A 26,528-nucleotide genomic window follows, 5' to 3' on the forward strand; every position below is an offset into this window, starting at 1 on the left:
CTACAGACTCCGTAATTTAGCAGACGCCGTTAGAAGCGTAAAATTCAGTACATCTCTTTTGCCGAGATTTGAGCACTTGGTTTATACGATTGCAGGGCGCTGTTTTGGGAACGACTGAGCGTGTCGAACAGGAATACTGTCAGTAGTGGGGTGCAGAAAACGAGCTACTATATATAACGGGGATCTGTTGTTGTAGTTCAAGCGTGGTGTAGCGTCTGGCTGTTCCGTAATATGATAAATTTCCCGCCAGTACTGAGAAGTGAAGAACATTTCGCAAGTGTCTAAAATTTTATGGTATGCCTCTAGACGCATGTACCTGGTATGTCAGGTGAGTGAAAATAATTCTATACGCGAACAAGCTCCCCTCTGGTATATCGTTACTGAGCGGAGAGGCCTCTTTGGTGTGTTTACCCAAGCACGAAGCCTACATAAATACGCTGTGGACAAGTTGCATTCACTGCTGTAATATGTGGCATTCACTGGAATACTTGCTCACAGAATCAGCGTCCGTGGTTAATATGAATAGCACTCTACGATGTCAATTAAACGCATCTAATTTATCTGGCTCTCTCTTTGGAACTGATGGTAGCTTATGCTAGAACGCGCTTCCAATAAGAACTTCATCAGGCATTCTGCTCTGTTGAACTAACTTTAGGCCGCGGACAGTCAACACGCAAGTAATACGCCGAGTGTCCGTGCGCGGGAAGTTTAAGTTTCCCATTGCGCAGCGTGTTTCCAGAATCGCTTACGGACACCGTAACCACCACTTTAGGCGCACCGTGCGCGCTCTATGTGCTTCCGGGGTCGTCATGTGTCTGCTGGTGGGCGGACGCGACATGTTTACGCGTGTCATCATGGTGGCGCGATTGAACGTACCGTGGATCCAGCCCGTCCCACGTGTGCATCCATTTAATCAGCGATCCTGTGTCCACAGACATCGAGCTCAATGCCAAGGTCCACATATGGTGCATAATTTATTTGCGGCGTCGCAGTCGTGCTGCGCATTAGCTAGTGGCACACAGCGCTTTATTTTATGATCTGTTTCTCCTCCTTGGGAGACGGTGTTGTCGTTCATCTGTTTTGCGCATTACGAAACCACATTTATATAAGCTGATGTACGTGTCTCGTTATAGCAAGCTTGATTCAATACATGTATAAGAAAATGCAATGCAGCACTTTTTTTAATTTTTTTTTTTTGTCTTACGTTGGAACCTCGACAACAAGGACGAAGGGTTATCTTTAGCTTTAACCGTTTTTACGTACTTCACTATCGAACAAATGTGTGCCCATTTCACGCTAAGCATCGGAGCAGGCTCGCTGGTGATTACATAATTAGAACGAAACATTTTTAGTTTGGTGTAATGAGCTTCCCATGTGCGTTTCGGTGCATTTCTGCTAAAATCTATTGATTTTTCTCTTCAAAAATTAAAATTGCCGAACTTCATCGCTGCTCGCAGAGTGCTTTCAAAATGCTGTTCTGGCGCCTTCTAGTGGTCAGTAAATTCTCATCATGCTTGCACATGTGCGTGATGACGATGCACAAAGCCTCGATCTCTTATACATTTGCCTTCGCCGATGTCATACACCCACTCTACACAAACGTCTTTCAAAACATAAAATATTGTCTATAAAATAATATTTGTATTATTTATAACATAAATATTATTCATATACAGTATAAATATCGCTATGCAATATGTGTTATTGTACAATAACTCTTAATAATACAGTCGTATTACAACAATTGCAAATACCAACTATCATTTCGGTTGTAATAATGAATATTTTTTAAATATTACTATATATACAAAGAAGCTATACAGTCTTAATAACCGAACAGGCGCTCAAATCAATCGAACAAACTAAAAAAAATTCAAAGAACTTAGGATACAACTGCGGCAGAAGTCGCAGTCATATTGCGATAACAAAATGAGCTGCGAAGAAAAAGAAATATCATGCAGAACACTTGCAGAACGTGCATTAACTGCGAAGAAAAATACATGTGGGCTATCATTTAAAATATGAAGTCGATGGTTCTCCAATTATAGTCAGGCTACTTGTAAAGCGAACAGGCCATTTTCAACCACTTGTTCAGTGATGATTCATTAGCAACGTGGGATTCAGCGAGTTCCAGTTTCTAATTGCGAGAGGAAAAAATAAATATCTGAAACAGTTAGCGGTAAAAGAATATTTTGTCAGTGTATGAGCACGCTTATGACGTGTTGGTTTTTCATGTGAGTAAGAGTCTCGAAGTGTCGATTTTTATTATGTTTAGAAGTAGCTGAAACATCAATTTTAATCTTGCTAGTTTGGTTTGATTGTGTAAGGATACCAGCGCTATTCAGTAGATCTCATGGTGAGTCTGTAAGTCTCTACTTATTGAAAATAAACCTTACTGAATTTCTTTGAATTGCTTTTACTTTCCTTACATGTTGCAGGGTATAAGGAAACCAGAAAGGGCTAGTATATTCAAATACAGGCAGGACGAGCGATGTATAAGGCATTAGCTTGGTTTCTGGCGCTCTGAGCCTAAGACGTCTTTTCAGTGGAACAGTCGTTTCAGGGCTGTGGAAGTAATGTTATTGATGTGAGTCTTCCATTTCAAATCGTTTGACATTGTTACACCCAAATATTTGTGATTAGCTACATTGTTCAATAGACATTTGCCAATATAATAATAGTGTCATTCACTGTTTTATTCACTATGTCACTGTCTTCCCTCTCGCTTTCCGGAACACCGTATATGATAAGTTTGTTTCTCCTGGACCTATTTTCATGAGTGAGCACCTGAACCAGAAAGACTGGAGGTAGGTTTGAAGGTTAATATCAAGAAAAATAATCTTAGAACGGACCAAAACTTTGTCAGTGGTTATCACATTCTTGAAGATGTGCCAGAGTGCGTTTTTGTTGGCCTTGGTAGAGCCGGCTGTCAAAAAACAGGATTAGTTGCTATGAGTGGTCTTCGTATAATGATGATGTTGATAGTCGCAGGTAACTGTTTTGTGTACTCTGGCTCAAAATCAACTTGCAGTGCAGCGAAAGCTGCAGGGCACGTGAGCCAATCAGAGGAGCCAATGGGCAATTTGTGTTTGTCCGCAACGTATCAATCCGCGTCTGTGCCGCTTTATCTGAGGAGAACGAAGCAGACGACGCGGCAAGCAAGTAGTTCGCTTGAGCGTCCGCAATCGCGTGTCACGACGGACGTGTACGAATAATTAGCATGTACGAATAATTGGCATGCTTTGTAGCTCTCGCTGCACTGAAAATTGATTTTGAACCGGAGTATACTAACTCAATGCGAAACTGGGACATGTGCTGAAATCATTGGAGAAGGCCGCCCTGGAGATGTGTATCAACGTGCGCAGTCAGCCTGGAGAGAAACTGATAAATATGTTATAAGGGAAACACTGAGAGGGGGGCCTGCACAGCCGTGTTCTAGCCAGATCCTCGGCCTTGGAGTAAGGGAAAAAGGGGAACAAAAGGAGGAGGAGAAAGGGAAAGTGATGATGATAAGGAGAGAAAAGCAGAGGCCGAATTCACAAAGTTTTTCGTACGTAAGAGCTGTTTGCCATTGTCTGGCCGCCTTTGCTAATATGTACAACATAACGATTGGCTGGCCCCAGCTCTTACGAACAGTTCTGGCTCAATAACGTTTTGCGAATACGGGCCCTGGTGCGCGGGAATAAAAAAAAAACAGAAAAAGTGAGAACACTGATTGCAGTAACATATCCAGTTTACTTTCAAAAAGTCTCAATCATTCTGGTCAGTTTGTGTTAACTGTGCCTCCGCTGCCTTGCAGTGTGATTCTTTTGAGTGTGTAGGCAGCCTTCAGCTGGCGCCTATCCCCTCCCCACTCTTCCCACCACAGCGTCACACTTTGAAAAGACAGTTGCGACGAAAAGACAGTTAGCCTCGGTTGTTTCACGATGCTTCCATGCTTTTTGATGAGCAGTCTGTGTGCCGCCACCGCAGAAAGCCACCGCAACATGGTTTCGGTGCACGGTCTGGAGCGAGCCACCATCTACAAGGAAGAGCTGGAGAGGCTGCAAGGCCTGCTGCATTTTCCCGAAGAGGTGGCTGTGCGGCTTACCGATGTCGAGTACGAGCTCTTCTACAGTGTCAGCCCAGTCCACTACATACGCCAGGTGACCGTCGACCTTAGCGGAAAGGCGGCCACCTTCAACGCGGGCGACAAAGACCGGACCGTGCAGACACTGATCAAGCGCTTCAATGAAGTAAGTCCTGCATATCTTGCGACCCTTTGCACGCCGCTGATACGCGGTGCAGTATTATCATACACTGGACGTGGCCTTCATGTCACTAAAAACTAAATATTCACTCTCGCGATTCTTACAAACTATTCTAGCGTCCAGTGCCCAATGTTCACAAAAGAGTTCGCACGCCAGAGCCGTTTCAAAGGACATGCAAAAAGCAGGAGCGATTTCAGAGTCTAGAGTTAGAGATTGTGAGTTTTCTCCTGCGTTGCCAACTTTTTTTTTTTCTTACTCCTTCGTTGGCGGCTAAACAAAAGATCGCGCGCTTCATCTATATAAGTCTCTCCCTTGAGTTCATTCTTTGATTGCAGTTTGATAGTTACAATATCCGTATCAAACCAGGGGCCGAATTCACAGAGCTTTTCGTACGTGAGTGCTTTCTGCGCACCGGATGGCAGCCTTCGCTAATAATATGTCCAGCATCTGGATTGGCTGTAATATTCTCTTAAGAACAATTTTTTGTGAATACGAGCCCAGATTTTTAGGATACGATTAATTAACCTTTCTGGGTTGGCAAATGATCAAAGTGGCGAAAAGCTGCACTTCTGCCAGCTACCGTTTTCTAAATTTTTAAAATTGAAGCTGAGCGTTTGTAGCACCAAAATTTCCCCGGCACTTCTTGTCTGCCACAATTCGTGAACAACTGCGCACCTTTCGTGCAGTCATGTCCTTGTTTCTCTTTCGTAATGTTTTTTTACCCAAGTGCAGTATATATTAGTTTTATTCATTAAAACATGAATGATTAGCATACCCATACGGCTACCATGCTCTCAAGCGTTCTTTTTTTTCGGTTTATTGCATCGCAGGTGAGTTCATGGGTGACGCACATCATCATATCGCAACCGACGCACGAAGACCGCAAAGCTGTACTGTCGTGCATTCTGCGAATCGCCATGTGCTGTTGGAACATCGGAAACTTCAACACGGCGATGGAAGTCCTGGCTGGACTAAAGTAAGTAACTTCGTGAATCGTTTCCCGAATTCACCTACAGGTCACTATTTCTCGCATTCTATTCACCGTACAACTGAGGTGGCATAACTTGTAGCCTTGCCACTGCATGGTCCCACAATAAACAAAAAATCATAATAATAGACGGTACGCACCCTTGCGATAAAAATAACAGCATGAGGTTAGCAGCACCTACTTCGTTTGTTCACGACGTTAATTGGCTAGTCAGCACGGCTATTGCCTCTAGCCATCATTAAGTCCTGCCGCTGAGCATCTGGGGGCGAATTCACAAAGCTTTTCGTTCGTAAGTGCTCAATCGGCATTGGCTGGACGCCTTTGCTAACGATATGTCCAGCACCAGGATTGGCTAGAATTTTCTCGTGCAAACATTCCTAGCGTAAGAGCTTTTCGTGAATACGAGCCCTGGGCCCGTATGCATGAAAGGAAATATTTGTGAATACGAGCCCTGGGTCCGTATTTACAAGTTCTTACGCTAGTTAACTTCGTAAGAACGAAAACCAGCCAAATATCACAGCTTTGTGAACGCGGCTAAATTCCCAATTTTCATCTGCAAGTACTGTTTCCCGTAGGCCGGCCGCGTTCGCTAATAATTTGTTCAACATCAATGCTGGGCGGAACGTGCTCTTAGAAATGAACAACTGTAGCGTAACAACTTCTTTGTGGCTAAGGGCCCTGCTCATTCTATAGCATCTTAAAAGTTAGCATGCTAGCATAAAGCTGCACGTGGTGGGCGGGCAATTCACGTAGGGCAAATGGCGCTGCGGCCAGAAGAAAAGGCCGCAAAAAGCCGTCGACCTATTGTCACCTGTTGGAATGCGCCAAAAATTGCCCCTGGTGGACTGCCCTCCCTACAACTCTTGTTTTCTCTAATTTCTCATGCTTTCCGCTTACACGGATTATTATCAGAAGTGTATCGGGCACTTCTGATTCGACCCGCTCGCATCTAATTCATGTAAACGAAGCTAGAGAGAGAAAGAAATGAGAACAGAAGACGTTAACCAGAGTAAGAATTGGAGTTGCTTATTTTTTCGCATTTCCTGGCGCATGCGTGCTGTTTGTTGTTTCATACATACATAATGCTTTTGCCTAATAAAATTTCATTTGCCAGTCAGCGCCTGAGTTGTCTTTCACCGTCTGTCGACCTATATTGCGTTGTTTCTAGTCTTCCAAATATCTAACAACTCGCTCAGTTCTCGATTCTTCCAAAGTAAGATTTGGCAGGCTATATACTCCGCCCACGGGTGTTAGCTAGATGCTAACTTTATGCGATACTTAGGTATTTCGCTTTCTCTATGTACTAGAACAATGCGCTTACAACTGAATGTTTGATTCCATTGGTTAGTCATTTGCGGAGAAAGCAGCTGCGTAGTACTAAAAAAGCGAGAATTATATACCTTCCGTGTGAGGTTGACGATGTGATCACCTGATTAGAGGCGCCTGGTGTGAAAACTAATTTGTATCAACTGTGTTTTCACTATTAATGATGTTCTACCTTCAAAAGCAACATTTAGCCTATGAAAGACGCTGCAGTGTACAAAACTCCGCATCTTTTTTTTTTCTTCATTTTTTCCCCCTTTTTTCGGGTATTCCTTAACATGTACCCAAATATAAGTATACGCCGGCGTTCTTGTACTCCACCGCCAAGAGAAAGCGGTCACAGATATCAACTGTGTAAATGCGAGCATGCAGCCGTGCGCGAAGCTATGATGTCTTTGATTCAGTTGCTAGGCCACCTGTCATTTCGCAAAGCAGTGGCGCAAGTTTGAAGACACACTGGAGTAATGCAGCGACAGATCAAGTGCTCTTTTTCATTTTCTTTAGTCGCGCGCACCGTCTTATTTTTGGTTCCTCCAGCTCCTGTACAGTTTGCGCCGCGGGAAAGGAATCAATACACGTTTAGTTGTCGACGCCCGTGCTGCCTGCCACTCTTTATTTGGCAGTCTCGATGTTCTTTTGCCACAATACATGACAAAACATTTGTTCACAAGCGTCAACTTCTGTCCAGAAGCACATAAAGCGCAGCTCATGATGGGAGCCGCTGCACTCTTACGGGCTCCTTCAGCGAAAGCAAGAGCATTTTTTTTTTTAGTTTGCCTTTCTGTTCTCTTCGTTCTCAGAAATAAACGTTCCTACCGCAGTTACAAAAAAAAAGAAAAGAAAGAGCACTTTCTTTTCTTCATTTCTGTGCGAACCGCGGTCAGCGTGCAGGAGGTAACTCGACACTCAAGACAGAAGCCAGACAGTGTATGAGATTTCTCTTATGTTTTTTTTTTTTTTCTATTTTGTTTATACAAAGGGGCACACGCGTTTGTCCACGCGCGCTTACGTCACGCGCGTTACGTAACGAGCGCGGGGAGATTCTTTTGAGGGCTGACCAGCAGCGAGTGTGCCCCGCGCGCAGGTCCGAGAAGCTGAAGCCCTTCTGGCTGTCGCTGTCCGACAAGGACCAGCTTCCGGTGCTGGAGTTCCTCAGCCAGGCTTTGCTGAATCCGGAGCCTTCGGAAGAGTACCGGGCCGCCGTGGAGAGGGCGCTCAACATCCCGCACTCCAAGGTCATTCCCTTCTTCGGCACTTTTCTTCGAGACCTGCGCGCCATTCTCCAAGGCATGCCCAGCCTCGTCGTGTTGCCCTCGGAAAAAGCCAAGAAAATCGAGGCAAGTGCACTTGACTTCCTTTCTTTGTTTATCGACACTGTGTGTATGCGCATGCAGGGAAAGTGATGCTGCTTTATTTTTCCTCGGATGTTTAAGGATAGCAGGGACGTGCAGAGAGTGAAGCCTGTTCAAATTGTATACTCAGGGCTGAATTAATGTTTGTAAACCGTGCTGAACCACGCACCTGCTAAGCGTTTCGGTAGTAAGCCGGACATCTACACCTAAAGATCGATGCCAGCCCAGTGCAAACGACGAGGCAAGTGAATTTGTGTGGTTTTCGTCATCGGAATGGTCCGGGTAACCAGTCAATCCGTTCCCAAATGAATCGGACATTCGGTGGGAATTGTACCTTGCTATAGTTAATAAATTAGGAGAAGGAACGAGAAGCTTTCATATAGAGAACAAGTTACTGCAGTAAAAAACGAACACAAGTCGTCTAAAAATTATGAAAATAATGGCGGGTAACTGAATCGCTCAGTAGTTACCCAAAGCGCTCAGTAGATAACGGCAATAACAAGCAAAGAAGTGTGACGAGCGCGAATTAAACGAAGCAATGATTGCTTTAATTCTATCCCGTATGTACGACCAATGCTTTCGAAGACTTGTGAAGGCCTAAATTCCGAAGGCTTTCGAAACAGCAAATATACATTTTAAGTTTAGGTCGTTTTAAGCAGCCTGTGCGTGAAGTGCATTCAGGCGGCGCACACTATAGGTACTGAGTCATTTGTGTTATAGAAACCCCTAACCCTGTCACTACTAATGAAGCTCTCTCTATCGCGGTGATCGCCCTTGCACGCGTGACGTGAGCGTGTCGAGACTTGCCGACTGAAATCTAACGGGAACTGCGCGCCGCATGGCAGCAGCTCGTAACACTGCGATGCGTCACTCCGACAAGGAGCGCATCTCGATCGCAGCCACAACTTCCGACGCCCACGCGCGACACGACACTTGGGACCAACTCGATGCGCTGCATCATCACCGCTTGGGCCGTGTTCCACCCATAAAATAAACAGAGAGAGTTAGCTGAACGTTCGTGGTCCGCTTAGCCGAAACCGCTTAGCCAGAGCGCCAGTACGCGGGCGCACTACGCTCATGCCGGTAGCGAAACAAAGAGCTCTCGCTCCTATATGACACCGATTGAGCGGAGCTTGAGGGTGACTCCTCAGTTATTAAGGCGAAATCCGTATATGTCTCATCGTTCAGTCGACGTTCAAAGTCCTTGAGTGAAAACGCGGCAACTACATGAAAGGTACAAAAAATGGCCGACGGCGCAAAGACACGATGCCGGGTTGGTGTAGTGACTTACTACACCAACCCGGCATCGTGTCTTACCTATATGCAAACGCTCAAGCAACAATTTTTATGGTGGCGAGTCACCGCCGTCATCGTCTTGTATGAGTAAGCGAATTAAGAGGATGAGTAAGGGGGATGACTAAGCGAATTAAGGGGGGTCAGTATTTAATGCATCAGCACTTGGGCTTTCGCCTTCAAGTCGTCTTAGGGATGACATGAGAGACCCTGTGAAGCTTTTTGCCGTCAAGGTGACACCGCATCGCTCGCGTCTCAGCAAGACGCGCTTATCAAAAAATGTGAAATCTACGCACTTTCTTGCAGTGCCTCAGCGCGTCAAATGTTAGCAGAGCGGAACGTATGCGATGCTCAGCTAAAACTGTCTAACATCTGCGCGCGAGGAGAACGGAACGTTGTTATGAATGCACCTTGGGCTCGGTAACGAGGCTGGATTCGCAGGAGCGTTTCCTTCGGCCACATAGCGCCTTCATATGAGCCCGTCCTCTATCACGTTTGGCCGGTGCACACTGTTGTGGGCTCGTATTCACAAAAATCTCTTACCTTAGAATTGTTCGTAATAGCAAATTTCAGCCAATCCTGATGCTGGACATATTATTTAGCAGTGACAAAGATCACTTACGAACGAAAAGCCTTGTGAATTCGGCTCTTGTTTCATACGCCGTTCGTAATGGTTGGTGCACGAACAATGCGTCGAACACCCGTTCGTATACAAACGGCGTTGTGAATCTTGGAGCCGAACTCACCAAGCTTTTCTTTCCCAAGATATTTTTTTTTAATCTGGGGCGCTTATTCTTACGAACCCGTGTAGCACATACGAACTGCTCTATGAATAAGGCCCCGAATCCTTGCGCCGAATTCTGAAAGCTTTACGTTCGCAAGAAGTTTTCGCCATTGGCTGGTTGTCTTCGCTAATGCCATGTTCGCCGTCAAAACTGATCAGCGTCGAATCTTACGATCCGGTCTATCGTGCGAATTACTTCGTGGGTCTGGACCCTTGTTCGTGGTAAAAATATACTAACCAGGGCCCATATTCGCGCAAGCTCTCTTATGTGCCGTCCGAGATTGGCCATCGCCGCGGTGTTCTTTTCGTTGTCATCCTAATTGCCATCACGCACGAGAAATCGAAAATGGTTTGCTGGTATTAGTTTGACAATGCGCTGCATTTTAGACATGTCTCGAGACAATATGCATGGTATCAGAGACGGTGCTATGGAAGGCCGTGGTTCCTGTAGTATTTGCGATTATTTGACTAACTCTCGAATGTTTCCAACTTCAGAGGTGGCTCAACGGCTACTGATGTTCTGTTACTGAGTAAACCAGATAATGATATTTACGGGTGATACAATGGCGAGAAATGCGGGCCTTTCTATATCACGAAGTGAACCTTGATTAAAGCTTTCCGACTAGGTCTTCTCTTTCCCTCCTTTTTTCCACTCTCCTCTGCAATCTTTTTATCCCCTTCCATATGCAGAGCAGCATAGGCACCGACTACGGGGGGGAGGGGGCTCCGGGGCTCGAGCCCCCTCCGGAGTTTTCCGGGGGGGGCGGGGGGAGGGCGGGGGGGGCTAATGGCTATCAAGCCGCCATCCTTTTCGGCTCAGTGTTACGGGCTTTTTCTCGTACCCACAGTGTATGGGTCGCTCACTCATGTGACTTTTGGACTTTATACGGAATATCACGGCGACGTCGACATCGAAAACTTGCCTGGAGTGTCGATACCATTGCTGTCGCAATAAAAGGAGAAATATAAAACAGGCGTCGAGCTCGCTTCTACAGTGGCTGCGGACGTTGCAATGCGCACCGGCTACAAACACAGCATGAGCACCAACGACAAAATCAATAGTGGGCATCTCGCTTATCGTTACTTCGCCAGAACCCGTCTGACGCTGAAAAGGAAGCGTATTTTCCACCGTATAAGCACCAGCGGAAATATAACACTAGGCGCGCGGGGAAACAGCGCACGCAAAGGGACCAGCCATCTTCGATGGCCCAAGCTTGAACACGGCGCAGATTAACTCCAAAATAAAGTGCGTGACCCGCGTATGTATGGCAGAGGCAGGAAAAGTAGGAGTTGAGGCCCGGTGTGTTCTAGATGCTAGGCAAAAGAAGACTCCACGCCGCTATCAAGAAGGTTCCTCAGCTCACGTGTTTCCATCAGCGAGTGACATGTACTGCCAGAGGTTCTATGAAGTACTTGACACAGTGCTGTCTTCATTAAACAACAGGTATCCACCTGATATGTGGCAGTATATAAGCCCCAAATTGAGCAGCTTGCCATAGGGACGGAAGACGAAGCATATATAACATAGTTCTACAGTGACTACCTTGAACCAGGACGCCTGATTTTGCACATAGATATGCTGATTGACATTTTAAGCCAGCAAAGGTCGGCATCATTGCACACATTCGAGGACGTCGTGCACATGTTTACTGCACATGTTTTCGCATGGGCGAACACTTGCGAAACCTTTAGCCGGAAATGGCCAAGCTAAAAAAAATTGCGTTGGCCATACCGGTCTCGTCGACCACATCCGAGAGGTCCTTTTCTTGCTTTCGGCGACTGAAAATGTACTTGGGGTCGACGACTGGACAAGCCCGTTGAACCATCTGGCAATTTTGCACGCCCACAAAGAACTCTCCCGCAAAATCAATTTGAATAAGTTTGCCGACGACTTCATTTCCAGATCAAGTGCCCGAACGAACACTTTTTCAATGATGGTGAAATCATCGCATCAGACAACGAACTGATGTCTTTAATAGGAGAGGGAAAGGCACCAACTTACAAGTCAAAGCAATTGGTCGGTGCAATTGTTCGGTGTCCTTCTTTTTACCCTTCATGATGCCTCCCGACCAGACGGGCTTCCGTCGAAACCTCGACTTCAAGTCAAAGCAAACCATTTTGCTTAGAAAACAACGCAAAAAGTCATACAAATGAACGAAAATTGGGTACATAACAGCGCAAGCAGAGTGAGGCCATTTGGGTAAGAAAAGACGCGTGGTTGTGCTATTTGTAAAACTCCCTAGTCCATCTGTGCATTTTCCTTATTAATTTTTATTCGTCATATGCTGCATTTGCCTGTCAATAACACAATCCACGCTGTTCCTATATTTGCTATCAAGTCCTTTCGCGCTTTTGAGATATCGCTGTCTTATTTATTTATGTATTTCTTAATATGTTTATTTATTTGAACACCTAATAATTTTTAGTCTATAATCATATATTCTGCCTCCGGAAAATAAACGAAACCAGTGGCATAAGGCATGCTTTGACAAGTAAAGAAACGATTGCGTTATGAAATCACATTATACTTTTGCTAATAATTCTAGCCATAAGTTGTGTTCATAACTTGTTATATGTCGTTTAATTTTTTATATGTGTTATGTCTTATCTTCTCAATAACTGACCTTTCGTCAGGAAAAGATTTCTTGATTGTATCTTTTGTATTAAAACTTTTACAAGGTGTTACATTGCTTTTTTCATAGATGTGTACTTGGGCGACTTAATATGCACAAAACACATATATCTCCCTAATGTGTTAAACTGAATCCGCTTGTGACATGGCTCAATCAGGAGACGCCAGTCTCTTGGCGGTGCGAGGGGACTCAAGCTGTAAAACTGAATTGTCTCTTACCCTGAGGTGTTGCAAATACTCATATAAGCCCGTCACTTCAGTGAACAACCTTTCGAGGTCACACGAAGTTTCCAGTGTAACTTTTACTAAAGGTAATATATATATATATATATATATATATATATATATATATATATATATATATATATATATATATGCATACAGAGGTGGGGTTCGGAAATCTGGACAGGCCCCAGCCCCCCCCCCCCCCGAAAAATTAAAACATTCCGCCTATGCAGAGCAGCATGTCAGTGGTCATATGCACGCCGGCGAAAATCTTCGCCTCCCAATAAAGATCTCTCTCTTTCTCTGTTGCTGAGCACGAGATTGCTACTTCGATTGCCAGCCACGGTGGTTGAATTACGATGATGGTGGCCGGCAAAAACATCAATGTACGGATGTGTATAAGTGAACGGTAAAGAACTCCATGTCGTCGAAAATCATCCAGCGCTCTCCGATATGGAGTCACTCATAGCTTTGACTTGGGACGTAAGACTTCATCAGTTAAGTAGATTTTACTTTATCCAATGTTTGCGCGCAGGATTTGCTACCATACGTCCAAGTGCAAGCCACAAACTATACTTTTAACTCGCAGCGTGTTAATTAGCAGCAGGATGCTTCAGACCACGTTTCACTCATTTCATTCGATGACATACGAGGATGTTGCCGCAGACCGAAGCACAACCGTTACCTTCACGTCAGGCCTGATTTGCATCGACAGAATTCTTGCAATTTTAGGCTTTCAGCGACCCCGACGATCCCTGTGCTTGCTTATTTACTTTTGTTGGCAAACTGTGTTCACTCACAGTAGTTATTTGAGCTGTGCTGCTAGTTTCAGCCGTCCCGAACAATTACGTAGACAAGTAAGCGTGAGCACAGGGAACGTCGCAATGTTGGCCCAAACGTCAACGGATCGTGTGCGCTCATTATCGCTGTCCCCTTTGTGTTCCACGCGGTCTTTCTTCCGAGCCAGCGGACTGCAGTGACTACGTAACCATCGTGCAGCTGTCGACGACGATCTCCTGCCAAAGCGCCCACGCGGATGCGAGCTTTCTTCGTGCCCCCGCTCCTTTGTCGGAGGCTGCGTGGAAATGGCAGCAAAAGGAAGTCCATGCAGAATCATGCGCGAGTGCCGGGTGCCACCGCCGCACAATTGTCTTTATGGTAATCGGTGTGCGGCCGCTGTCGGTGTGGTCCTGCTGATTTGGTTCTCTGGTTTCTCCTGCACATGGCACCGGCTCTTGCACCCGCTAGCGGACAGCGGCAGACATTAAGGCACAAAATAGCTGCTAGTTTTCCCGCTGCAACGTGCAAAAGCGATGTGTCCTCGCGACTGTGTTTGCTTTGTTTTCGATCGTATAGCGCTTGCCGAAAGGCGTGCGAGGGAAAGCGATGAGAGCAGGGAGAGACCTACGTGCAGAGGCGCGAACGCAAGGACAGAAGAAAAAAATACAGTCAGATAAGAATATGTCTCTGCTTCGTCTATACGATGATGGTCCATCGTCCAAAATGTCCGGTGAGGCGGTCGTTCCTTCAAACGTCTCCGCTAAATTACCGTCGCTTCCGTTTGGTCTGTCCGTGCGTTCGTTTCTGTTTCCTCGCCCGTCCCGCTTATGCTGGAATACATTTGTAAATTTTGGCGCGCCCCTCGGTCTGCTTATCTCCTATTCGTTTCTATGTGCACAACATTATGTTATTATGTTTGTTTTGTTGTAAGCTCGCAATGCCATTAATGCTTGCTTGTTTGCTTTCTTGCGTGCGTGTTACGCGGAAAATTCTGCGTTTGATGTCCTCTGTACTTTCTTTTTCTGTATTTGATTTTCGTGTTTTTTATACAGGTTTGGTTTTGTTTATTGGCACGTCTGCGTTTTTGAGTCTGGCCACGCGCTTGTGTATTTACACCGTTGATTCGTTTGTTTTGTCTGTCAGTAGCGTGCAGGTTTGTTTATCTATCCGCTTGTTTGCGCGTCTCACACAGCTTCCGTGACCGTGCCGTGGAACTGGCCGCGCGCGGCTGGCGATGTCTATAGTATAGCTTGCATAGCGCGGCTGGCTGCGGCGTTCCGAGAGACGGTTACTGCGGCGTGCAAACTATTATTCCGTCGCCTCTTCTGCCACCGCCTCGGCAGGCGACGCGTTATGGCTTCGCCGAAACGCCGTGCTTCCCGGTGCCGTTACGAGACGCTCACTGATGCGAGCGGAGGCCCCATTGTACAGCGTCGGCCGCGCAGCCGAGCATGCCCGCCGATGAGCCGGCGCGGAGCATGCGCCAACTTGTCACCTTGCTCGCGGCGGTCGCGCTCGGGAGTATCGGCGCCCGAGCGAAGCACTGGCGTTATTAAATGGCTCAGCGGTTTGTTCTGGAACTGAAAGAGGCAATTTAGAAGACGTTTGAAATGATAGATGTAAAGAAGCAACCGCAGTCATCAACGTTCACCGGAGGCCGATTGACACGTATTCACGGGGGTTTGTTTGAACATGAGCAAGGGGGGCCACAAACCTTCTGACCCTCCCCCCTCTCGCTCTTTATATATATGCAACCAAACAGTGACACCCAGGACAGAATAGGGGAAATTATATGCTGTTCTTAATTAAAATAAATAAATTATAAATAAGTGGAAATGAAAGTGGCCGCAGGTGAGATACGAACCCACGTCTTCGCATTTGAGCTACCGCGGCACCGTTTTCTCATCCACTTTCTGGGGTATTTAAGTTTATCTACTAGAATTAAAGCTGGGAGTGTTAGTCAGCGCCGCCACGATAGATAGATAGATAGATAGATAGATAGATAGATAGATAGATAGATAGATAGATAGATAGATAGATAGATAGATAGATAGATAGATAGATAGATAGATAGATAGATAGATAGATAGATAGATAGATAGATAGATAGATAGATAGATAGATAGATAGATAGATAGATAGATAGATAGATAGATAGATAGATAGATAGATAGATAGATAGATAGATAGGCGGAGTGACAGTTAGTTTTATAATTAACAGATCTGATTATCAATCACCCATGGTGAACCATTACGAACCGGAATATTTTAATACTTTATTTGGACCCGCAGCTTCGCCCTTAAATTAAAAATAGCAACGCTGTTTTTTTTTGTTTTCAGAGGTGGTTAGACCACCCCAAGAACCTCGGGATGATGCAAGCGGGAAACTTGTTTTGGCGGGGAATGCACAGTGGCAGCCTCCTCCGCAATGCACACGTGCAAGGCGCGTCTCGTGCTTCGCGGCGAGGCACGAAATGCAATCCTCGCTGCCCAACCAGGAGATGCGTAATAAAAAAGCATTACTTACGTGGCCTCTATTCTGAAAGAAAACTTGGTCGCGACTGTTGTTTTGGTGGATTTGGTAGTGTGCAGCCGACAGTGCCGGCTATCAAAAGGAAGGGCAAATGACTTTGCCTCCCCACTTTTGAGAGTTGGAGAGCAAGTCCCCCCCCCCCCCCTTCCCCCGTTCCCCACTAAGTACTCCGATGCCTCCGATCAGGGCAGTAGACGAGGTCTGCCCGCCCATGAGTTATCAAGGACCGAATACAGAAATATTTGCATTTGTTAGGTCTGTTTGTCATTGATCGGCCACAGTCGCTAATATGTCCAACATCACGATTGACTGGCACAGCGAAAACGGTCGGCCAATAGCATACAGCACTTAACGAACGAAAAGCTTTGTGAGACTGGTCCCTGATTCACTATCTTCAAAAGACCACTACAAGACGGTCTGTATCTGTCCCTATTGTAAGTGATCTAATATGTACAAAAAGCGATCTTATTCAGAAGGATGGCTAGTTCATATAGCCCAACATTCAGAGATCGAATTCTCAGAGAATACTATAGCATGTGGGACCATTATTAAGGCTACGTGCTTCATGTTGAGCCTTTTTTTTTTCCTCCCTTCCAGTTTGTGTCCGATTTCCACGGCGAAGATCATTTCATGACCCGCATCGGGGTGGGAGGAATCATCAATGTTGAGAAGATTCACCAGGCACATCGTGTCCTCGACGACATCAAAGCATTCCATCATCACTACAAGTGCAGGGAACACGCCCTCGCTCAGGTCGCCATCAACAGCAAGGAAGTCAGGTACGCGCAATATGCTTATTTCCTTATTTCAATTTCAATCTTGGTGTCGGTAGCCACCTCTCACGCGCACGAAGGGCAAGGAAACCTTGTTTTTGCTTGTCCTTGACGCGCTAATATACTAATAAGTGCATGACGGTTGCCAAACAGTGGCCGACTGTCACCTTGTTCAGTTCGTGCTGTGAATTCGTTCCTTTGAGGTCAACAGTTAGAGATTGCGACTGTAGCTCTATCAATGACTTACAATCTAGTGAAAGAAGTTGCAAAATAACTTGCTTTGCTGGAATGTGAAGATTTTCGTAAGGTCAGATGTGTCAGCAAATGACTTCCTTCTAGGGGCTCTCCTCAAAGTCGTCAGTTAGTACAATAAAGCAAGAATCACGTTTAGTGAGAACCTTCTAACGTGAAATGTTCCATTGTTTGCAAAGAGCTCAGCGTAGTTCATTCAACTGATATAGTCATGATGGTTCGTGCGAAAATAAGCAATCTATCAGAAGTTGCATAACATTGCATTACCAACTGCGCGTGCGAGGTGGGTGGAGAGGAGGGAAGGGGAGCAGCCGAGGGTTGTGCGAGATAAGCCTGCATAGGAGAGCGTCCAGCGAGTGGTACGTTAGTATTACTTCTTATTTTGTAAACAGACAAACATGTGAATACAAGGAACCAGCACGTTGTGCAGCCCAGGACTAGAGGGCGCGGTGTCCTCGATATTCTGTCTGCAGAGACGGGGAGAGAAATGTAGTCAGCTGTATCTAAGTAAGCCCAATTTATGCCTCCCCCTCACTCTAATGCCACACGTCTGAAGCATATCCCACCATAAATGTTTCCGACTATGCAACTCTCTCTTTCTTAAACATGTCCTCCGAATACGAGTGCCTAGGGCTATCCCTCCCACCTTTTGCCGTCCCTTCAACGGGAGTCCGTGAGGAGAGTTTTGTCCATGAGGGTTCGCCACACTCGCAGGCGCGAGGAGACCAACTGCAAGGAAGACAACAGCCTCTACCTGCAAGACCCGGAGGCTTACATTCCGATCCAGGAGCTGGCCAACGACCACCACATCAGCATGGTTCCGCTCACTGTGGACCGGGTCGACTTCCACCAGCTACAGATCCTGCACCACGGCTGCACCATGGTTCACTGGGAGGAAGACGGCTCGCGTTCCTCGCTCTGCTACGTGCGCCTCGAGCGCAGCAATGCCACCATCACCTGGTGCAAGCCCGCATGGAGCGCGCTCCGGGGCTCCGGACCGCAGGACTACGCGCTGAGCTTCAACATCGAGGACAGCGTGCCGATCGGATTGAGCCAGAAGTACGACACGGGCGAATCCTACCTTTCCAGTCTCGAAGAGGGCTTCCTCGACCTCAACGTCGTCAAGGAGATAGTGTTGTGCCGCAGCTCCATCGAGGTCGCCGCCGTGGCGAAGCGCCACGGCCTCGAAGACTCATTCAGCGACCAGAACCTGCTGCGGTTCAAGTTCGGCGTTGGCCTGTCCGAGAACCGCGTGCTGGAGTTTATCCTGCCAAACTTCCTGTCCGTAATTTGGTACGACAGTCTGCGCCGGCTGGTGTCCATGCTCAAACAGCAGCGTCAGCTCTGCGATGGACGCATCCACTGGCTCAAGGAGAGCTACCTCCAGCTATACTTCCGCGAGCAGAGCTGCATCGGCCCGACGCCTGCCGAGGCGATCAAGGTGCGCTGTTCTTTCATGCGCTCAAAAAAGTCTGGGGGTTCTAATCAGCAGACGAAGAGAACGCGCAATACTTCGGCCTACACTGCTGGCGGGTCTGACGGTGCCCCATATATCGGCTATCTACATGTGTCGAGTGCTTCTTTGTGCTTGATAGTGAGCTTCCGAAATAGGGCAGGATAATCTTGCCAGCTTTTCTGCGCCTACACAAGCGAGAAGTTTATTTCGGTTCAATTTTATTAACAAACATTTTGCAAATAACTTGTGCTTCGTAAATGCAGCAGTAGGTATAACTTTCTCACCTCGTGTATAGGTGAAAGCATAGGACCTCCTACTCATGGGGCATGCTAAATCCTAAAATTGATGTGAAAGCTTTGCTCCTGTTTACTTAAAGACAACCAAGAAACAGAAGAAAAGTGACAGATTTTATTTGTGTAATCCCTAATTTTTTTTTCCTTAGAGCGCGCTCAACTGCACATAAGTATATTGCTACAACTGCATCTGAACTAATTTTCAGGAAACCGAAAATCTACAACGAAAGTGAGCACTAGCGCCTTCTAGGATGTAGTATTGTTTAGTGCATTCTTTAATTTTTTCTTGGTTTTCATTGGTTGTGGCAACAACAGAACTTCCATTTTGTGTTTGCGTTCCGTGTTTTTGTTTTGCTAGCCAGTATGACTTAGCCGGACAACTCACTGATAACTCTTGACTTTCTCTATATTTGTAGAAACTATCGGATGTCTTATTGCGCATCTTCCGTGATGCAGGTCTTCGGTGGAAGAAAATGGACGCTGAATTCCCTAGGAAGCAGTTCTTCAGTCGAATCAACATCCTCAGCATTCAAGAGGGCTTCGAGTTTTGGAATGAGTACGACTAAGCTGCGGAAAAAGAAGTCTTCTACATCACTAGCAACTGTCCGGGTAAACTTCCAACCAGCATATTGTGGTTATTGCTGCACAAAAGGGGGATAGGGGGGAGAACATAGATTGCAAAACCTACCGCAATTTTATTTCTGGGTGGAAAATTCTAGTTTTGGGGTAGCTATTACATAATCAAATATAACAGTATTATTTACTTACTTCGGACCGATGCGTGCATAAAAATATATATGGCATTGCGCTTCAAAATGGTTGCCCTGGGCCGGTATTTTGTAGCGATGCGTTATGCTTTATCATACGCTAGTCTTATTATCCACCGCTCACGGCCGGCTGATCCCGTTGATAACGTGAGCGGACCGTCGCTCTGACCACTGACCAAGCGCGAAAAGCGCTAAAAGGCATTAGCATCGGAAAGGCATCGCTACAAAATACTGGCCCTGATCTTGCAGACCTCGTGCATAGATCCTTCCAAAACAATTTTCTGGGTAAGACCTGGGTAGGAAGTTTGGAGCGAAAATTCAATCCAAATGCCGTAACCACGCAGTGAAGGCCTCTGCGAAAAGAACAAAAAAAAAGGCTATAGCGCGTATTTTTCTCTTCTAGGGTTCTTACTTCTTCAGGCACCATGCCAACAACACAGAACATTTGTTGATGAGAATCTTGGAGGCACTTTAAATGTTTAAAGAAACAGCAACAACAGCAACAACAAAAGAATGAGCAGTGTCAAATGAAAGCCTTGGTTTGCTAGGATCATCATGCATGATGTGCCTATTTTATCGTCACATAATATATATGTAAAGCCCTGTGTACAGGGTCCTTGAGGTATTTTAAATAAATCAATAAATACATAAATATGGGTATTATTGCTCGTTTAAACTGCCTTATTTTGTTTAATTTTCTCTCACCTCTCCGGTTGGCGTTAGTATGCGGTACTGAGAGACGGGAACGTCGATATGGAAATCTACCCGCTGCGAACATCATCCGCAGGATGTGATCTGAACCGCGCGGCTTGTGTTACAGGACGTGGGCCCAAAGTACCTGCCGGAGACGGACGACACCGGCCTGACGAGGAAGAGTCCGACGATCAAAAAGCGTCGCGCCACGGTGAAGTCGTCACCGCAGCTTCGATCTCAAGAGTCGAGTCCGCAGAGGACGAGCGTGTCGCGCAGTTCCTCGTCCTGCGAGAACCTCAACCGCACCGAAGGTGGCATCCCGCTTGTCCACCCGACGCCTCTTGCTACGGGATACAAGTGAGCGGCGCATTGCTTGCCTCTGGTCGCGGACAGTGCGCCCCGATTTTAAACCAGGAATGTTACGATGCACAAGCATCAAGCGCTTGCTTTAAGATCCGCGCTGAATCTTCGTAATCAACGCATAATCTGGAAGGTTTTCCTTGGGAGATTGTTGCGCTGGTCCTCGGCTGTTCTACGCCAAGTGTGACTTAACGAGATGGCGATATGGCTAGTTAGTATACGGGTGATCATTTTAAGCTTTACGGAATTTTTAGAAATCGTCTCTAGCAGATAACATAATTCTAGTCTTTGAGCTGGTTTATTCAGAGAGGCGGGCATTGCTTGCACGAGGAATCAAAAGACGTATTGCTATAAATAACAAATATAACTAATTAACTTTTTTAATTAATTACTTTGCGGCACATATTGCAATTTACGAATTGTGGCCGGTGAGATTGCAAGGCGTATTCACTTGCAATGAATTTCTAGAATGAGTACCTGTTTGGAGATATGCGCCATCTAAGCTCGCCCTAAAAATGCACTGTCGTTCTACCTAATTTTTTAAACAAAACGCTGTTTTATGCATTGAAGCACAAAAGTAACTATAACGCCCATGTACTCCATCCCACACTTTGGGAAATAATATCTCGAAACTGGTGTCATCCTGGAAATTAATTCCAAGTGGGTACGCATTGCAAAGTCACCTGCCACAATTCGTAAATGCAATATGTGCCGTAAAGTAGGTAATTTGGAAAGTAATTAGTGAACTTTTTTTCATTAGTTGAATATTTGTTTCAATTTCTCGAGCTATTAATGTCCGCCTCTTCAAGTAATCCGCCTTAAGGACATGAATTATGCTAACTGCCACAGGCGATTTTTAAAAAATTTCGTAAAACCTAGAAATGGTCACCCCGTATATTAAAATGTTAAAAACAGTGCAAACTGACCCCGTCTATATTTGGGTTGTTCCTCATTTATTGCAGGTGCATACATGTGCTGATTGTGCCTCCAAATGGTATCACATGCACTCGCTGAGCGTCACTATTTATGCACAGCGCAGGTTGGTTGTAAAGGAGGGAGCAGTGGCATGTACTGAAGTACGAATTATGAAAACATTCACGAAAGATAGCAAACGAAAGCTAGCAATAAAAATAGCATCATAATCAGGGTGATGAACTGAAAACCGTACCCAAACCGGAATTCTAGCCAGAACTGAACCCGAACTGATATTCTTAGAACGTGCCTTAACTCGAACCAAAACTAACCGAAAAAAAAGAAATAGCGGTTCCCGGTTCGAAACGAACGGGTTCAGGTATACATGGTGCAAATGGGTGCTCATACATAAGCGATTCTTTGAAATAATTACGTTTCAGTCGGCGCATCCCACGAGAACATCGTTACGACTGACGAGTTGCGTTATGTATGAGAATGGGGATAGACGATAGGTACGTACTGGTAAGTATGCGTAAACCTCGGTAGAGTCTCTTGCACTTATGAACTCGGTCGTGTCGTATGTGTTCCGCCGCCGAAACGTTGTTTCAAGGCCACCGCAGAACCTCCGTTTCTGTTAAAGCTCCCATTTCGGCCGTCAGGCCAGCTGGCTACTAATACTAGATGAACCGTGAAACGCACACGCCAGAACACACGCAGCACAAAAAAAAGATGGTGTAGTCGAGAATAGAAAATGGGAATATCAGCAATAGTTCATCAGCAAGGTTTTTCGTTAGCATAGCACTGCGGTCGCTATATGAATGCCGTGCCCTTGTCAGTGCTGCGTAGTAACAATGGCTGTAAACGGCACGGGAGAGGTGCTTTTGTTGGGTGCCATGGTTCAACGCAAGTTTAGCGCCTCCAAGCAAAGTACGACGCTCTTCGATTTCTACAAATCATTCTCCGCGCACAATATGCGTGATTCGGACTATTTTGTTCGCGCAAGAGTCTCCGCCACGTGCAATGGCGTAAGAAATAAAGGAATATCGTCGTGGTGTTTAGCAAAAACTGTCCTTGTTCATGATTCAGAAGCATCAATGTCCTCACCTGCTTTTATTAAAAAAGAAGAAAAAAAGTTGCAAACTGAGAAGTCTCCCATGCGACAGAAAAAGCTTGCTTACCCGCCGTGGTGGTGAGTTGGCTATGGCGTTGCACTGCTAAGGCTTAGCAGCGCATCCCGAATCGAATCTCGGCCGCGGCGGCCGCATTTCGGTGGGTTTGAAATGTCTTTCTGGGGTTTTTACGTGCCAAAACCAGTTCTGATTATGAGGCACGCCGTAGTGGAGGGCTCCGGAATAATTTCAACCACCTGGGGTTCTTTAACGTGCACTACAACGCAAGCACACGGGCGTTTTTGCATTTCGCCTCCATCGAAATGCGGCCGCCGCGGCCGCGATTCGATCCCGCGATCTCGTGCTCAGCAGCGCAACGCCTTAGCTGACTGAGCCACCCCGGCGGGTGGGGGTGAAATGCAAAAAAGTCCGTGTGCTTGTGTTGTAGTGCACGTTAAAGAACCCCAGGTGGTCGAAATTAATACGGAGTCCTCCACTACGGCGTGCCTCATAATAATATTGGGGTTCTGGCACCTAAAACCCCAGAATTTAATTTAATTTTTAAGAAGCCCATTTCTTCCACCTCCTGACAAAGCCTGCGCATGCGCCAAGAAGACAAGTCGATAGCGCTATGCAGCATTTAGCCATAGGGAAGGATTAAGTTTAGTGTGCTGAATCGGTTCACGAACCGTTATAAATATTCATTTCGCCGAACCGGAACTCAATAGGAACGAAACCGGAGTGCTCTCAACCCGAACCCGAATCGAACCGGTATTTTTCGCGGTTCGGCACCCTGACTATAATGAAACTGAGCCTAAATCTGCAGCATTCTGCATGCACACACGTACGAAGCACTGCAACCTGTTTTTTTGTTGGCGACTCTGTTGACCTTCACATTCCGTGCTTTCCAGGGAACGGTCATTCCAAGTAACGCCGAGCACTTCGAAAGCATCATCTCTTCTGAGCCGCCCCACCATCACTCACTCCAGCCAGATGAACTTCCTCGAGTTCGCTGAGCTCTTTCGCTCTTTTATGGTGCGCTGTCGCAAGGACCTGAAGGACATCTTTGAAAGCGTAGCCACCAACTCCAAAGTGACAGCCAGCGAACTTGCTGCTGAGGAAATGGCCTCACCAAAATCATGTAGGACGAGACCGAAAGTGCTTGGTGAGTGCGCAAAAGAAACGGTGTCAGTGGTACTTGATCGTATACACTGGTACTCTAAGCAAGTTGCCGCACATGCTAAAGCTGCAATGCTTCATTTCTCGTCATATGTTCACATATGGAAGCGCTAACTGGGGAATAATCCCGGAGACATGAATGAAGTGAAACATTGTCCTCTTTGTCCCCCAGTGCCTGGAAACGCTCCAAACTCCAGGTAATGAGGCTGGTTGTATAGTTTCTATGTACAGTGCAGCCGACACTACCGAGCATGGTTTTTCATGATTTCATTCAATTAAAATATTCTGGAGTTGTTCGCGGGCACTGAATTTTGCGAGATGAACGTAGTACTGACCTTCATTTCTGTGACATCATTCATCTTTTATAGGACCGATTTTTCGTAAATTGCCGTCACTCGCGAAAACTCGCGTGCGAACGTTAAGTCAATTATTGTTGATGACACCAGCAGGCAGTGCAGGTTTGAGAAATGTAGTTTTATAAGCAGGGATATGTTTGAAGAAAGCGGTACACTAAATTAATTGCGCCATATACAGTGTTCTTGTTGTTCTCTCGTTAAAGAGCTCTTAAGGCATCTTTTGCGACGCTGCTGCAGCACAGACAACCGTTTCGACGTGTCGACAGCCCACTTGTTGCTTGCTTTGCAGTAGATAAGCTATCGACGACATCACCGCAAAGAACGTTGATAACACATTCGCGCAGTTTATCCTACCATCTCTAGTCATCGAGGTATAAAGAGCATCAAAGCAGGAGCTAGGTAAACAGAGCTGATTCCACCCCGACCCACCGCTGCAGAAATGCGGTTGACCCTCCATGAGAGGTCCAGTTTTTCATAGTGAAATTGTGTTAGCGTTGACAGACAAGGACATAAGAAGGGACACAGGACACACGAAGCGCCACTTTCAACACATTTATTTCGAGAAAAAGATATCCTGTTATATACAGGACATGGAATGCGCACTGCCAGTGCGCAAATTTTTTTCAGGTAATAAATTTCCTTGTTTGATCGAACGAGGGAAGGCATGCTGACACAATCACTGTATACCTAAGTGCCTGATCACATTCCTTCGCTCTATTAAACAAGGAGATTGATTTCGCGAAAAAATTTGCGCACTGGCAGTGCGCATACCATGTCCTGAATATAAGCGCATATTTTTCTAGAAATAAATGTGTTGAAAGTAGCGCTTCGTGTGTCCTTGTCTGTCAACGCTAACACAATTTCACTATCAAAAACCAAGTCGCCTAAATCACCACCCAGGTTTTCTCCTACCGAACCATAAACTTTATCGCGAGTTGGCGTCGATGCGTACGCAACGCTGAAGACGGCGCACAGAATGAATGGATAGATGAATTTGATGAACATCCCCTTTGTAACTGTGTGGTGTTTGGTGCGACCACCTTAATATGTGTGCCTTTCTGCTAGCTTCAAATGTCTTGTTCGTGCTCAGAGGCCATCGATTCTCAAAGTATTTTGTTGCCCTGAAGAACTAATCTTTTCATTCTATGGTTTGCCTGCCATACGCCACTAATCATCCCGCCGTCATTTACTACTCTCCCCCCGCCCGATTTAATTAATCTTTTTCATATCCCTAAAGCTCAAGACCACGCCTGGGGGAATAACTACGTCATCCTCTACCTCTGTATGGATACTGAAACATACCCAAGAAAACAGGCTAAATGATTTCTATGCTATCCCATATACGCTACGCAAGAGCGGTCGTCATCGGCAAACTTTCTCATGTGAATCCGCGTACTTACCTAGAGAACCTACATACACGCTCTGTTTTAGGGTGGCGACAGGTGCTAAATATTAACCTTTATTCGCCACCAAATTTAGCAACCCTCCATTTTAGATCCCAATCTGGCTAGAAGTCGCGGCGTATTTCTAACTTATTTTCTTACTTGTTGACATGTGCCGGTGTGGCATACGAATAATTAGATTTTTTTGTGGTAGTTTTATTCCGATATGCGTAGAAAGCCCGCATGCGCGTTCAATATATGTGTTACCCTTTTCCTTTATTTGTTCACATCAAATTTATTTCTGTAAATTGCATGTCGCAAGAAACACTGAAAGAAACAAATTATGGAGCATGGTGGCACGCGCAAAGTAGCACCATCTCACATCAAGAATGTAAAGTGTATTCAGCCTTGTCGTTACACTCCACGTCTAGGTAAATTAATGGGTGTCTTTCGGGGTGTTCGTTGATAAAGAATGCGCTTACTAGCCTAGTAAATATAAGTTAAACTTGTCGTGGGTCGAACAGACATGTACTGTATTTTCCTGGCGGCAGCGGGATAAGCTTATTGAAGAAATGTGAATACTTGCAGGTCACCAACGATTGCGGGTAGCGTGGTCTCTGGTGGTCTCTGGCCATTTTGCATCCCACACCGCCAAATTTATCGGACAGTTTCACCCCCCAATTTAGGTGGCGGCGCCAGATACCCTAAAACAGTGCTTGCATATGGGCTCCCTACGCGTCCCCAGTGCACAGCGCCATCGCATGTGCATACTTGTTCGTTGTCTTGTGTACTCAAGAATGGTTCAACTTCCCTTTACACCCTTTCACAAAGTTGCC

General features: G+C 45.9%; 1 protein-coding gene across 2 annotated transcripts in view; it reads left to right on the forward strand.

Moving 5' to 3' along the window:
* The window catches only part of LOC119459349 (1-phosphatidylinositol 4,5-bisphosphate phosphodiesterase epsilon-1), a 236,732-nt gene that overhangs the window by 155,254 nt on the left and 54,950 nt on the right, over positions 1–26,528 (forward strand). For both annotated transcript variants that reach the window (XM_049666212.1, XM_049666218.1), the window contains 8 exons: positions 3,973–4,235; positions 5,081–5,226; positions 7,646–7,898; positions 16,758–16,939; positions 17,900–18,626; positions 19,391–19,543; positions 20,522–20,751; positions 23,687–23,940. In XM_049666212.1, coding sequence (XP_049522169.1) covers positions 3,973–4,235; positions 5,081–5,226; positions 7,646–7,898; positions 16,758–16,939; positions 17,900–18,626; positions 19,391–19,543; positions 20,522–20,751; positions 23,687–23,940 — 2,208 coding nt within the window. The remainder of the gene's footprint in view (positions 1–3,972; positions 4,236–5,080; positions 5,227–7,645; positions 7,899–16,757; positions 16,940–17,899; positions 18,627–19,390; positions 19,544–20,521; positions 20,752–23,686; positions 23,941–26,528) is intronic.

Source organism: Dermacentor silvarum, chromosome 1, assembly GCF_013339745.2.
Source record: "Dermacentor silvarum isolate Dsil-2018 chromosome 1, BIME_Dsil_1.4, whole genome shotgun sequence".
Classification (NCBI taxonomy): Eukaryota; Metazoa; Arthropoda; class Arachnida; order Ixodida; family Ixodidae; genus Dermacentor; species Dermacentor silvarum.